General features: G+C 43.0%; 1 protein-coding gene across 4 annotated transcripts in view; it reads right to left on the bottom strand.

Annotated features, from left to right (window-relative positions):
• The window catches only part of GNAL (G protein subunit alpha L), a 314,748-nt gene that overhangs the window by 16,205 nt on the left and 282,202 nt on the right, over positions 1 to 16,341 (bottom strand). For all 4 annotated transcript variants that reach the window (XM_075826433.1, XM_075826436.1, XM_075826435.1 and 1 more), the window contains one exon: positions 545 to 599. In XM_075826433.1, the coding sequence (XP_075682548.1) occupies positions 545 to 599 (55 nt within the window). The remainder of the gene's footprint in view (positions 1 to 544; positions 600 to 16,341) is intronic.

The raw sequence follows: 16,341 nt of genomic DNA, 5'->3' as shown, positions 1-16,341 counted from the left end.
TATGTAAATGCGGAATTTTTAGAAATGATCCTGCATTTTAAAAGCAGTTTTATGCTGGGACTATAGAAGGGACATTCCGGCCACAGTTTCAGGGCAATTCAGTCACGTTCTGTTATGAGGCCGTTTTTGGCTCAGTTCTTTTAGCCAAAACAAGGAGGTGGCTCCAAATGTAAGGAAACACTTAAAGAACACACTGATGGATTTCCTTTCGCTTGTTTCCACCCCTGACACAAAAACCACAAATGTGATCCTGGCCTCAAACTGTCCCGACATGAGATTTTATGTGGACCGCGATATGCTGTGTCTTTATCGCGCCACCATGGCTGTCCACTCGCACCTAGTAGGACCCCTGTGGAATTTCTGGAGGTGGTCACTGTACATAGGCAGCTCAAACATTGCCGACATCAATGGACGGTTCTTGTGTTATTCTAACTCTGCCAGGAACACACAGGGATACAGTCTGTATATGCGTTTTGTTTTTTTAAACCAGTAGTACATATTTTGCACCACTCACATAGCCAATAGTCCATCCAAAACAACTCACCTGATCTGTTGGTGTATAGTCATTTTGCCTAACGTGGTCGATTCTCTCTAGAAAGCTAAATGAGAAATTGTAACCAGTGAATATAACTTGTTCAGAAAACATTAACATCAAGTGCATTGAGTGTATAAACAATATCATATGAGAATGGAGATTTTAGAGTTAATTTTTTTTTTACTATTAAACTTGTCATTGCAATGGTTAACCACCAGGAGGCAGAGTACACATTGCCCAGCATTTCAGTCAAGGAAGTGAAGGACTCCTGCAACCAGCAGTGTAACAAGAACATAGTCATGGAATACTGTACTTCGCAAGAGGCCCCTTCACCATGACAAGGCTTGCAGGACGGGTTACGTTACTTTCTGCTTCCTGGTACAAGTGTGATCACTCCAAATGGAATATGCAACCCTAACTAAGGAATTGAATCCTCATATACCAAACCGGCTGCTCTTGTTATGCATACATGGTTGTGGCAAAGTTTGCGGTTTCACACAAATTTTCTTCATCCCATAAATCCAGGGCTTGGGTTGTAATGTCTGAGTAAATAAAAAAAAACAAAAAAAAACAAACAAACACTGCACTATAGAACAATTCATTTTATGTGTTGATATATTTATTGGTATACCTAATATTCATGTTTTGTTTTTTTATGTTGGATATACCAAGTATATATTTTTGGCTTTCGGTTTTATGTCTCATTTTATAAAACAAATTGTTGTTTTAGGCCCTGTTCAGATCACTCCAGTAAAGCCCCCCGACAAACATGCTAAAATTAGCCTGACGGAGTGTCCATATAACTTTTTTTTTTTTTTAGGTATAGAATAGCGTAGTAGACTGTGGTATAACATATAATACCATTTTAGAAAAGAAAAAAAAATTAGCATTGGAGCCTACAGGTGACATAGGCAACTGTATGGCATATGTCATAGACATCCGTTAAACGTATACGTTATGAGCTTTTCATGACATTTATGTTAAAAGGATGCCATAATAGGCTATGGATGATTATGTTTGTGACGGATCCCTATCAAATGGCACCTATCACCCATAAGCTACTATGAAATATGTTTAATGTATACGTCATAAAAAGGTCATTAAAGTTCATGACAAATGCGTTTATTAACTTTGGAATGACAGTCCCTACCAAATAAGTTACCTGATAAATAAGGTGACTACAGTGTCAAAACTTTTTATGCATGGCTTGACTCATCCGCAGTGGATGTAGTGACATGTTTTTATTAGTGTAGAGTTCACGTGTGCATTATTTGTTGGTGACTTGCCTGGTCATAGTTTATTTTTGGGCCTCCTTCCTCATAACTCCATATACCCCTCTATACAGCATCAAGCATCATCCCTAACAGGAGGTAAAGGACTGTAATAGGGTGTTTGTAGGGGCAGGACAGAGGTCTGGATCGCTCTTTTCAGGGCGGGTGCTCTGACTAGGCAGGGATACCTTTGGAAATAATGGGGTATTTTTCTACTATGTAGTAGCCATTTCAGGTCTTTTTTTTTTATATGCCTATGAATTAAAAGTTTAAGGGTTTGTCCCAAGATTGAATGTTATCCCCTAACCACAGGATAAGTAGTAACATGCTTATTGGTGGTGGTCTGACCGAAGGGACCCCCACCGATCAAGAGAACGGGGGTACCATTTATCAGATTCAATGGAGCAGCTGGTCAAGCATGCGCCCTGCTGCTCCATTCATTCTCTATCTGCCGAGGAGAGCCGAGCGCTGTAATCGGCTATCCTCGACAGTCACATAGAAAGTGAATGGAGTGGCAGTGCACATGCTCCATTCATTCAGAGAAATGGGACCCCCATTCTTGTGACCAGTGGGGGTCCCAGCAGTCGGACCCCCACAGATCAGCATGTTATCACCTCTCCTGTGGTTATGGGATAACATTTAATCTTGGGACAACCCCTTTAAGTTTGTCTTTGTATTCTTTTATCTTGTTTAGGAAGAAGAAAAAAAAAATAGAGATTAAGGCCTCATGCACACGAACGTATTTTTGTCCTCCCGTAAATACGGGTCCTTGGTCACACGTATTCGACCCGTATTGCACCAGTATTTACGGACCCGTGCCCGTAAATATGGGTCCGGTGTCACCAGTATTCCACCCGTATTTACGGGCACGATTTCGCTGCAAAATTACACTGCAGTAATCGGCAGCCCTTCTCTCTATCAGTGCTGGATAGAGTGAAGGGACAGCCCTTTCCGCAGAGAAAGTAAAAGAAATTCATACTTACCCGGCCATTGCCTTGGTGACGTGTCCCTCTCTTGACATCCAGCCCGACCTCCCTGGATGACGCGGCAGTCGATGTGACCGCTGCAGCCTGTGATTGGCTGCACCAGTCACATGGGCTGAAACGTCATCCCGGGAGGCCGGACTGGAGGAAGAAGCAGGGAGTTCTGGGTAAGTATGAACGTCTTTTTTTTTTTTTACAGGTTGATCTATATTGTGATCGGAAGTCACTGTCCAGGGTGCTGAAAGAGTTACTGCCGATCGTTTAACTCTTTCAGCACCCTGGACAGTGACTATTTACGGACGTCGCCTAGCGACGCTCCCGTAATTACGGGTGCACACACGTAGTCACCCGTAATTACGGGAGCCCCATAGACTTCTATGGGCTGCCCGTGCCGTAATTACGGCCTGAAATAGGACATGTTCTATATTTTTCAACGGCACGGGCACCTTCCCGTTAGCATACAGGGAGGTACCCGTGGCCAATAGAAGTCTATGGGCCCGTGATTACGTTCGTGTGCCTGGGGCCTTAAACCGAGAACCGTCCATAAGTTTGGAAAAACAATTATCAAGATTTAAATTTTTTGCCATATTGTCCAGACCTAAATCCACCTAAAATACAAAAATTCATTTTTTTACACATCCATATTACAATTCCACAAATACCGTTACTGTTTTTTTTGTTCTGTCAAGCAAGCTTAATCACATTAACTGGTTCCTCACTGCTGGCTGTGTATTTACGGCCAGCGGTCAGGGTCCTTAAAACCCACGCCAGAGACTATCTACGGCGCGGGTTTTAACTTGCTGCCCGAGCGATCTGTCAGTGACTGCCGGGGACCCTGAGGAGAAGATAGAAGCAGCTTTCGTTGCTTCTGTCTTCCCCGATCTATTTTACACCACGCACATTGAGCGCTGTGTATAGGAATAGAGGCAGCGGCCGCGCTGCTGTCTCTATTGGTCCCGGTGATCATGTGACTGGTCACATGATCGCCGGGTGCCGTTAGTGGCAGACTGCTACTGGGTCTTACTAGACCCATCACAGCCCTATTAGTGACAATAGTCACTATGAGAGGGCTGATTTCCCCTGTAACTGGGGCTGCTGTGAAGCTCGAGTTACAGTGGAAAAGATGGTGTAAAAGAAAGAAAAAATATATATAAAGTCCCCCAAAGGTCTTTTCTGACCTTTGAGGGACAGACCATAGGAATAAAAAAATAAAAGTAAACTAAAGTGCAACGAAAAATGTATAATAAATACACATAAAATTCCCACCCCAAAAAAAGAAAACGATCCCCCCGCCAATCATTGTCGTAACGCTAGCCCTGACCCAATTACCCTAATATAGACATGTAATATATTAAAATTTACGGTAGACAATGACGATCACAAATAAAAGGTTTATTTTAGGGTAAAACTATGTCATTACCAAAAAAAAAAAATAGCTGAAGAGTAAAAAAGCTTATTTTTTTACTATTATTTTCAAACTTTAAGCCTAAGAATTCTAAAATAGCAAAAAGGACATGTATAAAAATGATAAAAAAAGAAACCTGCATTGTGTACGGAAAAAACATTGCAAAAATCACATCGCTAGCCCAACAAATAAAAAAGTGATAGCCATTTAACGAACGCATGCAAAAAATGGCTAAACGGTGTCTGGTCCTGACGGCTCAAAATAGCCCGGTCCTGAACTGGTTAAGGGACCGATAAGCTACAAATGCAACAAACACACAAGATCTACTCTAAATGACAAAGCCCGCGCACCAAAAAGATTTATGTGGGAAACGGTAAAATCTGGTATGAATTCATACACACGTGTCATGGTATCTAAATATTGACACAGTAAAACTTTAAAGAGCGTGAAATAGCAGTAACATTGACATAACCGGAGGAAACGGAAACAATGAGGTTATTGGGTGGTGGTGGTGGCGGGGGCCATCAATTATATAAACTCTGAGAACTGTCCTTACGCTCAATGATTTACTGCCATTTTCCGGAGACGTCAGATAGTACAGTGCGCAGTGCTCTCCACCTTACACTGAGGTCCACTTCTCTCTGCACATTACCTAACAGAAGCCTCACCTTCGATGTCCACACTTTGAGAGCCGTCTCGAATGGCAATAGAATCGTTTACGTTTTACAATCAGCAGCAATTTTAATAACACATAAAACACTACTAAATCCTGCTCTGTCTGACTCATGTAACACTGTAAAACATACAGCAGCTTGACTCGATCTAACAGTCAATCGTTTCGTTTGGATCGATTACATTTGACATTTTGCTAAATAATTTATTAGAACAATGGTGAGAGCGCCAATGACGTATGGGATTATCACTAAACTACAAAAGTGCAAACTAAAGTGCACAGCCTTGGAAAATATATGTTGTGGTCTGGTCAAACAGCCCAAATGAACACATCTTTGGCCAGTATAATTATTATTATTTTTTTTAAATATTAAAACACTAAAAACTTATTCAGTATAATTGCATGAGAGCCACACTGTCAATACATCAAGCCATTTCTGAGCTACCCAATGGCAGCCATTACCATGCTGATGAACGGGCGGTCATCCTGATTTCAAGCAGTTTTTCCCTCTCGGTACTCATAACTTTTTTTATTTTGATATACTATAAGATGTATGAAGACTTATTTTTTTGTACTTTCCTTAGACCTCAATTTTGGATATCTATCCATACATACATACATACATACATACATTTACAATCAAAACTATTCAACCCACCATTGTAAATTGGGATTATTAGCAAAATGTGCTAACTCTCCGGTATTTGTAAAAAAAACTCCCCAAAAAAAAACAAAAACACACAAGAACAATGTAAAAGCTATGTAAACCTTTGATAGCGATTTTTTTTAAATAAAAAAGGTCAATGAGTGTTTTGTGCAACTTTATAAACAGTTTTTATGAAAAATTATTTTTACTTTGAGATACAGCTGCTCTGTATTCTGTTTGCAGAGCAGCTGTATCTTATGCTGAATCCTGTACCTTTAGACCTGACTGGTTCAGTGTCAGCGGGTCCTGTGTGTCACTGACTTCGATGTGACCGATTACAGGTGGATCCTGCGTAATAGCGCACGACAGATTTAGGTCTTCGGGCATGCTACAGCTGCTCTGTATACAGGATATAGAGCAGCAGTATCTCAAAAAGTTAAAATATTTTTTAATTATAAAGTTTCACAAAACCCACTGATTGACCTTTTATTTTTATTAAAAATCTCTTTCGAAGGTTTACATAGCCTTTAAATAGCTCTACACTACTAATATAACAAGTGGTTTCTCAAAATTCAACACAAAATGGAACTTTTAAGGACTACCGCAGTCCCAGAATTATTCAACCCCTTCACGACAAGCGCCTTTAGTACGTAGTATAGCACCCTTTTGATGTTATGACCTGCTGAAAACGTTATGCATAGTGAGACACCAGCTTCTGGCAGCGTTCCTGAGGAATCTTGGCCCATTCCTCATAGACAATGGCCCAACATAGATTTTCTATGGGGTTCAAGTCAGACGACTGTGATGGCCACTTCAGAATCTTCCAGGACTTTTTCTGAAACCAAGCCTTGGTGGACTTTGGGATCATTGTCCTGTTGCAAAGTCCAATGACCCCCAAATCTTCAGATTCTTAAAAGACGACATGACGTTTTCTCCTAGGATATAATGATACTTGATTGAAGCTGTCTTGCCCTCCACACGCTGCAGGTTTCCAGTGCTATAAGAAACAAAGCATTTGCAGAGCATCATCGAGACACTGCCATGCATCACTGTAGGCAGGGTATTCTTTTCAGAGTTTAGTTCCAGTTTTATTTCATCACGCTACAGAACAGAATACTAAACTTTTGTGGCTTATTAATGTGGTTTTGACCATATTGGAGCGGACTTTTCTCGTGCTTTTGGGTCAGTAGAGGTGTACATCTTGGTGTTCGGGCATGGAGACCTTCAGCGTTTAGTATGTGCCTTGCTGTGCACACTGAAGTCACCAAATCTTGTTGCAGGTCTTTTGCAATCACTCAATGGTTTTTGACCACCTGCCTAGCCAGGAATCTGGTGGCAGTCCACTATAGCTTTCTGTTTCTGCCACGTCCTGGTAGTGTAGATGGGGTTCCTTTAACTCTGAATTTGCAAAATTATGCTTAGAACTGTATCTCTAGGAATATTCAGAGCCTTTGAGATCTTTTTGTATCCTTTTCCTTGTTTGTGCAAGACAACGATCTCTTCTCAACTTTTTTGGACCACTCTCGAGTTAGCGATATTTCTAACATGCAATCAAACGTCAGTCAACAAACCCGCCGCCAGTCCAGGTATTTGATGAGTTTTTTTTTTTCTCAAGCACATCTGATGCAACTAATGAAGCCCTTGATCAGTTGAATCAGGTTTGCTTGAGACAACGATGTGTACCGTATTTTTCGGACTATAAAGACGCACCCAGGTTTTGGACAACAGAAAATAAGAAAACATTTCATATTTTCTTTTACAAAGAAAAAACAATTGGTTAAAAAAAAATAATTTGTTCAGTTTCAGAGAGCCATAATGTATATTTTTTCCATAGTTTGAGCGGTGTGAGGGCTTATTTTTTGCGGGACGAGCTGTCGTCTTTATTAACACCTTTTTTTGGTACATACGATTTATCACTTTTTAGTGCTATGGTGACCAAAAGAAAACGATTCTGGGGTTTTAAATGTAATATTTTTACCCCGTTCACTGTGTGAGTCAAATAACGCTATATTGTAATAGTTTCAGACTTTTACGCACGCGGCGATACCAATTTTTTAAAATTATTTTTACATTGTGCTTGTGGAAAAAGGGTTTTATTTTTGAACTTTTAAAATGTATCTTTTTTTTTTACACATTTTATTAGTTCCCCTAGGGGACTTGAACCAGCAATCATTAGATCACTGGTGCAATACATGGATGAGTTACAGAAACAGTGTAACTCGCTGAGCAATGCTGTTTCTGTAACTCCCATAGTAGTGAATGACATTTACAGAAGCAGCGTAGCATGCTACACTGTTTCCATAACTACTATCCAGTTGTATGGGAGTTACGGAAACTGTGTAGCTCAGCGAGTTACGCCGTTTGCGTAACTCGACCATGTAACCAGGAAGTGAAGTGGCCGGAAGACAGTGGAGCCGGGTAAGATAGAAAGGGGTTTAAGGGGACCCGTTCTAGAGATAGATGGGGGTCCCAGAGGTGGGACCCCCATCTATCTGCCATTTATGACATATCCTGTGGATATGGCATAAATGTCCTTCATGGGAAAACCACTATAAATGCTGCAGTCGCTATTGACCACAGCATTTAACTAGTTAAAAACGACCAGGAACAGTCCGATCGCTGTTCCTGGCCGTTATAGCAGCGTGTCAGCTGCTAACACCTGTAGTGCCGGCATATCATGGGTCGGGAAGGGGTTAAGTAAGGAGTGGTCAGGGGCCTGGTGCTGCCGGGTCCCTTGACTGCTGACTATAAGATGCAGGGACTTTTTAGCAAGATTCAGTCTTGCTAAAAACTGCGTCTTATAGTCCGAAAAATACGGTACTCTTATGAGGGATTCTATTCAGGGGGTTGAATAATTCTGAGACTGCAGTAGTCATTAAAAGTGGCAATGTGTGTTGAATTTGGAGAAACCACTTGTTATATTAGTTGTGTAGAGCTATTTAAATTGTTAAAACGTTTGCCAGTTTTTTTTTTGCAAACAGCGGAAAGGTTTTAAATTGTGCTAATAAAACTAAATTGAAAAGGGGGTTGAATAATTTTGACTGCAACTAGATACATATATATTTTTTTATATACATCTTCTCTGTTATGCAATACCTTTCAACACTGTTATAATATCAAAATTTGCAAAAAGTTGAAGGCGGCCTTGTTTATACTAAATTATTATGGCTCCGAGCTGTAATACGTTCGTGTGAATTTGGCCTAACTTTGTAGATCCGTTGCTTTCCTTATCCTCTATTGATCTTAAGTTACAGCCTGCATTTTATCCCAGGGATGCAGTCACGTTTCTTCTCCCTCCAAGCTGAAATCTTAGCATTCAATGCTGGCTTAATGTGTTTCTTTCCCCCAACATCTTCCATCGTGGAGAATTGGGGCGCCCCCATACACATTAGATCAACGGTGGGTTTGGCGGAGTTCCGTCCTACGTGTAAGGGCACCTTTAGGGCTTGTCCACACAACGGATTTTCTGCAGAAAACTTTGCAGCATTTACGTATCAACTAGCAGACAATCCGCTGTGGAAAACCTGCACCATTTCATGCGTTTTTTTTACTGCTGAATATAGTGCCGACTTTTGCTACGTTTTTTGGTTCTTTTTTTCCAAGGGCTGTGATGGCGACATTTTTTTTCCTGTGATGTCATTTCCACCCATTGTAAGGGTATGTTCACACACTAAACAAAAAACGGCTGTAAAATACAGAGCTGTTTTCAAGGGAAAACTGCCTCTGATTTTAAGCCATTTTTAAAGCATCAAGCATTTTTTACGGACGTTTTTGGAGCTGTTTTTCTATTGAGACAACTAAAAACGGCAACAAAAATGGCTCAAGAAGTGACATGCAGTTGTTTTTACAGGCCGTTTTTTTTACGCACCGTTTTTTTTTACAAACGACCGCGTAAAACAAAAACACCCCGTCGGAACGAACTGCCGTTTTTCACATTGTAATGGGCATATGTTTGGAGGCGTTCAGGCCGAAAAATTGCTGAAAATAAGCCGTGTGAACATACCCTAAGAATTTTCTGTAGCGTTAATTAATAGACATGCTGCGAAACTAAAATTACGCACCGCAGGTGGATTTCTGGACTGAATTTTTCTGCAGCGTGAGGATGATATTTGTTCACTCACAGCCACTTAGCTGCTACTGTATTTCACTGCCTATTTTCCGTCCGCAATTCTGGATGGAAATTATGCAGCAATTCCGTTATGTGTGGACAAGGCCTAAGGCTGCTGAAGAATTTAAACTTCAAGTAGAGAAAAATTCTAGTCGGCCTGCAGCAGCGTGGCCTAGATCAGGGGTCTCAAGCACGCGGCCCACATGCGGCCCCTGGGGCTGTCATCTGCGGCCCGCGGGACACAGAGCCACTAGTATCGGCTCTGCTCCGAGACTCTGGAATTCCCTGACATCGCTGTCCACATATGAACAGCGATGTCTGGGGCTTCCCCAGAGCCGGAGTCCCGAGCAGAGCGCTGGTGTCTGCTCTGCTCCGGGACTCTGTGGAATTCCCAGACATCGCTGTCCACATATGAACAGCGATGTCTCGGGCTTCCCCAGAGCCGGTGTCCCGGCCAGAGCGCTAGTACAGGCATATATGGACAGTGTGTCAGGGTCTTGCCCAGAGCGGAGCAGAGCGCTGGTGTCGGCTCTGCTCCTGGACTCTTTGGAATTCCCTGACATCGCTGTCCACATATGAACAGCGATGTCTGGGGGTTCCCCAGAGCTGGAGTCCCGAGCAGAGCGCTGGTGTCAGCTCTGCTCCTGGACTCTGTGGAATTCCCTGACATCGCTGTCCACATATGAACAGCGATGTCTCGGGCTTCCCCAGAGCCGGTGTCCCGGCCAGAGCGCTAGTACAGGCTCTGCTCCGGGACTCTGTGGAATTCCCTGACATCGCTGCCCATATATGGACAGTGTGTCAGGGTCTTGCCCGGAGCAGAGCGCTGGTGTCGGCTCTGCTCCTGGACTCTGTGGAATTCCCTGACATCGCTGTCCACATATGAACAGCGATGTCTGGGGCTTCCCCAGAGCTGGAGTCACGGGCAGAGCGCTAGTACAGGCTCTGCTCCGGGACTCTGTGGAATTCCCTGACATCGCTGCCCATATGTGGACAGTGTGTCAGGGTCTTCCCCATAGCGGAGTCCCGGGCAGAGCGCTAGTATAGGCTCTGCTCCGGGATGCTGCGGAATTCCCTGACATATCTGCCCATATATGGACAGTGTGTCAGGGTCTTCCCCAGAGCGGACTCCCGGGCAGAGCGCTAGTATCGGCTCTGCTCCGGGACTCTGTGGAATTCCCTGACATCGCTGCCCATATATGGACAGTGTGTCAGGGTCTTCCCCAGAGCGGACTCCCGGGCAGAGCGCTATTATCGGCTCTGCTCCGGGACTCTGGGGAAGCCTCTGACATCGCTGTCCATACATCGACAATGATCTACAAGTGGGTGTGTGGCAGTATCTGAAGAGGACACTGGCATTATCTAGGGGTGTGTTGCATTATCTACAGAGGGCACTGTGGCCTTATCTACAGAGGGCACTGTGGCCTTATCTACAGAGGGCACTGTGGCCTTATCTACAGAGGGCACTGTGGCCTTATCTACAGAGGGCACTGTGGCCTTATCTACAGAGGGCACTGTGGCCTTATCTACAGAGGGCACTGTGGCCTTATCTACAGAGGGCACTGTGGCCTTATCTAGGGGTGTGTTGCAGCATCCACAGAGGGCACTGCGGCAGCATCCACAGAGGGCACTGCGGCAGCATCCACAGAGGGCACTGCGGCAGCATCCACAGAGGGCACTGCGGCAGCATCCACAGAGGGCACTGCGGCAGCATCCACAGAGGGCACTGCGGCAGCATCCACAGAGGGCACTGCGGCAGCATCCACAGAGGGCACTGCGGCAGCATCCACAGAGGGCACTGCGGCAGCATCCACAGAGGGCACTGCGGCAGCATCCACAGAGGGCACTGCGGCAGCATCCACAGAGGGCACTGCGGCAGCATCCACAGAGGGCACTGCGGAAGCATCCACAGAGGGCACTGCGGAAGCATCCACAGAGGGCACTGCGGCAGCATCCACAGAGGGCACTGCGGCAGCATCCACAGAGGGCACTGCGGCACTATCTAAAAAGGGGCTGCCCAATCTTGACATGTGTGCTAACTGAGCCGCCGGACTGCATTTAGCGACACTTAAACTGGAAAGCTGGATTGTTGAAATAAGCACGTGGAGAAATATCTCAAATTTTAAACCTAGCGCTATTATTATAGTAATGTAGTATTATTATTCTAGTAATATAGTGTTATAGTAGTTCAAATAACTAATTGATTAACAATAATTTTGTATTGTATCAAATTTGAAAGTGATGCGGCCCGTCAACTTCCCATTTTTTCTATATGCGGCCCACTTACCCGGCCGAGTTTGAGACCCCTGGCCTAGATAAATTTTGCAGTAGTGCTGGCAGCTGATAGGTCTTATCTAATGCCAAATGCTGGACCTCTGTCAGTGGAGTCACATTTTACCTCTCCAAAGCTGGGCACATTCACTAATTACAGGCATTAACTTTTATTTTTCCGCTGATGCAGTAGTAGGAGGGCTTTTATTTGCGGGACAACTTGTAGTTTTTATTATCATTTTGGAGTAGCAATTTTTCTATAGTAGTTTTTTTACATCGTTCACAGTGCGGGTTAAATAATGTAATAGCTTTATAGTCGGTCGTTACGGACGCGGCGATACCAAATATGTGTAACTTTACTTTATTTTTTTTTAATAGTAAAGCATTTTGTAAGGGGAAAAAGTGGGGTTTTCATTTTTTTTTTCACTTTTTATAAATTAACTTAACTTAGTCCTACTAGGGGACTTTAATATGCATTCATCCAATTTCTTTTATAATACACTGCAATACTTTTGTATACTACCTGTCCGAGATTTAATGGCTCCCTGCTGTTTATTTATTCTGATGCAGCGCCGTGAAAAGGCTTATGCATCAGAATAAAGCTCATTAGTGGAAGCCGTGAAAAGGCGTATTGGCGGTCACTAACGGGTTAAAAGTATGAATGAAAACAGATAAGCACCACGTGCTTTTCTGTTTACAAACATACAGAGTGTCATCATGATGGCGGCTGCGTGAAAATTCCCCAAAGACTCTGAATAGCATAACATTGTTATAGACTGTGACTGCATAATAATGCAGATTAAGGCCTTATTTACACGAGCGTATTTCACGTCCGTGATACGCGTGTGAAAACAATGCATGTCACACGGACCTATGCAAGTCAATGGGGCCATTCAGACATCGTGTTTTTCACGCAGCGTGTGTCCGCTGAATGAAAGTTACTGCATGTCCTATACTTGTGCGTTTTTCACGCATCACGCACCCATTGAAGTCAATGGGTGCGTGAAAATCAAGGACGGCACATGGACGCACATCCGCATGCTGTCCGTGATTCACGCAACAGTTGCTAAAGAAATTATAAAAAATATAAAAACACCGCCTTCAGTTTATTTTGCTGATGTGATACGCGTGACATACTGATGACATACGCACGTAAAAAACGCAGACACGCACCATACACTGATGTCACACGGAACTGCAACGCAGGAAAAACGCTGCGTTTTTAACAAGCGCAAAACGCACACATTCGTGTAAATAAGGCCTACGGGTATTTTCACATAGCTAATTTTCAAGCTTATTTCAGAGCGTAAAAACGCTTTTATTACGCTCCAAATTACACTTGAAATATGCCTGTAAACAATTTCCCATTGGTTTCCATAGTAAATACACTGTGTAGTTCATATGAGGCATACTTTTATGCGGTTGAATTAAAATAAAACGCCTTGTAAAAATATGCCTCATAAAAAGAAGAAGTCGCATGTCACTTCTTGAGGCTTTTTTAGAAATGATTTTCTATTAACACTAAAAAACGCTAAGAAAAATATGCTTCAATATACACTTGCAAACACAAAAACCGCTTTAAAAATATCAGCTTGAACCCCTTAGTGACCAACCTATTTTATGCCCCAATGACCAAGATATTTTTTTGTTTTTCTATATTCGCATTCAAAGAGCTGTAACTTTTTTATTTTTCCGTCGACGTAGCTGTATATGGACTTTGCAGGATTAGTTGTACTTTTTAATGGTACCATTTTGGGGTACATATTTTTTTATTAACTTTTTTCGGGGGAATAGGAAAAAAAGCCTGAAATTCCGCCATTGTTCTATGCATTTTAAATTTACACCAATCACGGTTCGGCGTAAATAACACGTTACCTTTATTCTATGGGTCGGAACGATTACGACAATACCACGTGTTTAAGAGGCTCTGTCACCACATTATAAGTGCCCTATCTCCTACATAAGGAGATGGGCGCTGTAATGTAGGTGACAGCAGTGCTTTTTATTTAAAAAAACGATCTATTCTTACCACTTTATTAGCGTTTTTAGATTTATGCTAATAAATGGCTTAATGCCCAAGTGGGCGTATTTTTACTTTAGACCAAGTGGGCGTTGTACAGGGGAGTGTATGACTCTGACCAATCAGCCTCATGCACTCCTCTCCATTCATTTACTCAGCGCATAGGGATCCTGCTAGATCCTTATGTGCGGTCTTATACGAACACATTAACAACACTGAAGAGTTTAGACAGTGAATAGACATTCCACGGAATGTCTATTCACAATCTCTGCACTTCGTTACTGTTTCTATGGTAGTTACAGCAGAGGAAGCGTGATCTCGTTGTAACGTTTCATTTACCGCATAATCTCTCGAGATTACGCTTCCTCTGCTGTAACTACCACAGACAGAGTAACGAAGTGCAGAGATTGTGAATAGACATCCTGTGGAATGTCTATTCACTGTCTAAACACTTCAGTATCGTTAATGTGTTAGTATAAGTCAGAACATAGTGATCTAAAAGGATCCCTATGCGCTGCCTAAATGAATGGAGAGGAGTGCCTAATGCCGATTGGTCAGCGTCATACACTCCTCTGTACAACGCCCACTTGGTCTAAAGTAAAAATTCGCCCATTTGGGCATTAAGCATCCCCTAGCATAAATCTAAAAACGCTAATAAAGTGGTAAGAATAGATCGTTTTTTTAAATAAAAAGCACTGCTGTCACCTACATTATAGCGCCCATCTCCTTATGTAGGAGATAGGGCACTTATAATGTGGTGACAGAGCCTCTTTTAGGCTCTTTATGTTTTACGACTTTTGCACAACAAAAACTCTTTTGAACTAAAATTATTTGTTTTTGCATCGTCGCTTTCCAAGAGCCGTAATTTTTTTATTTTTCCGTCAATGTACTGATTTTTTGGTTTTGTTTCTTGCGGGAGACGAGACGTAGTTTTGATTGGTACTGTTTTGAGGTACATAGGACTTATCGATTAACTTTTATTATTACTTTTTTGGGAGGTGATGGAAAAAAAATAGTAATTTCGCCATTGTTCTTTGCGTTGGTTGTTTTTACAGTGTTCTCCTTGCAGTTTAAATCACATATTAACGTTATTGTTTGAGTCATTACGGTCGCGGTGATACCATATATGTGTACATATTTTTTAGTTCCACTAGGGGACTTCACTATGCGATCTTTAGATCGCTGCTATAATGCTTTGGTATATTTAGTATACCAAAGCATTATTGCCTGTCAGTGTACATATGACAGGCAATCTATTAGGACATGCCTCTGGCATATGCTCAGGGCAGACCTGGGGGCTTTTAGCTGCCATTAGACCCCATCGGAGGCCCGCGATTTGCGGGCCACCAATGGGTGAGTGAGGTAGCTCCTTCCCTCTGTAAACAAGTTAAATGCCGCGGTCGCGATTGACAGCGGCATTTAACGGGTTAAACGGCCGCAAGCGACGTAAACTACGATCGCGGTCGTTGGAGCAGGAGCCCGGCTGTCATCAGACAGCCGAGCCACGGATCCAGCCTGCATGGGACACCCATGCAGGGCTTAGACTGGACCGCCGTGGAAAGGCGACAGCCTAGCCTAAGGCCCCTTAGTGACCGCAGTGAAAAGGCGTATTGGTGGTCACTAAGGGGTTAAAAACACCTGAATTCAGGAGGTTGTTTTCGCTTGAAATCAGCCTTCTTTTTTTCTGCCTCAAACATATGCCGTGTGAACATACCCTTACATTGTATCAAAGATAGATAGCCGAGTGACAACCCCTAAGGACACCATCCTGGTTGCCATTAGTGGCTGACACAGTTAATGAAAACCAAAAACGTAGTCTCTCAGAAAATTTGAATATTATATAAGCCCAATTTCAAAAATGATTTTTTAATACCGAAATGTTGGCCTGCTGAAAAGTATGTACAGTATATGCACTCAATACTTTTGCATGAATTACTGCATCAATGTGGCGTGGCATGGAGGCGATCAGCCTGTGACACTGCTGAGGTGTTATGGAAGCCCAGGTTGCTTTGATAGCGGCCTTCAGCTCGTCTGCATTGTTGGGTCTGGTGTCTCTCATCTTCCTCTTGAAAATACCCCAGATTCTCTATGGGGTTTAGGTCAGGCGAGTTTGCTGGGCAATCAAACACAGTGATACTGTGGCTATTAAACCAGGTATTGGTACTTTTTTGGCAGTGTGGACAGGTGCCAAGTCCTGCTGGAAAATGAAATCAGCATCTCCATAAAGCTTGTCAGCAGAGATAAGCATGAAGTGCTCTAAAATGTCCTGGTAGACGGCTGCGTTGACTCTAGACTTGATATAACACAGTGGACCAACACCAGCAGATGACATGGCTCCCAAAACCATCACTGACTGTGGAAACTTCACACTGGACCGCAAGCAACTTGGATTGATGCCTCTCCACTCCTCCTCCAGACTCTGGGACCTT

This window comes from Rhinoderma darwinii, chromosome 5 (genome assembly GCF_050947455.1).
Source record: "Rhinoderma darwinii isolate aRhiDar2 chromosome 5, aRhiDar2.hap1, whole genome shotgun sequence".
NCBI lineage: Eukaryota > Metazoa > Chordata > Amphibia > Anura > Rhinodermatidae > Rhinoderma > Rhinoderma darwinii.
Note: the sequence above shows the minus strand (reverse complement) of the source record. Positions and strands in the feature narration are given on the sequence as shown.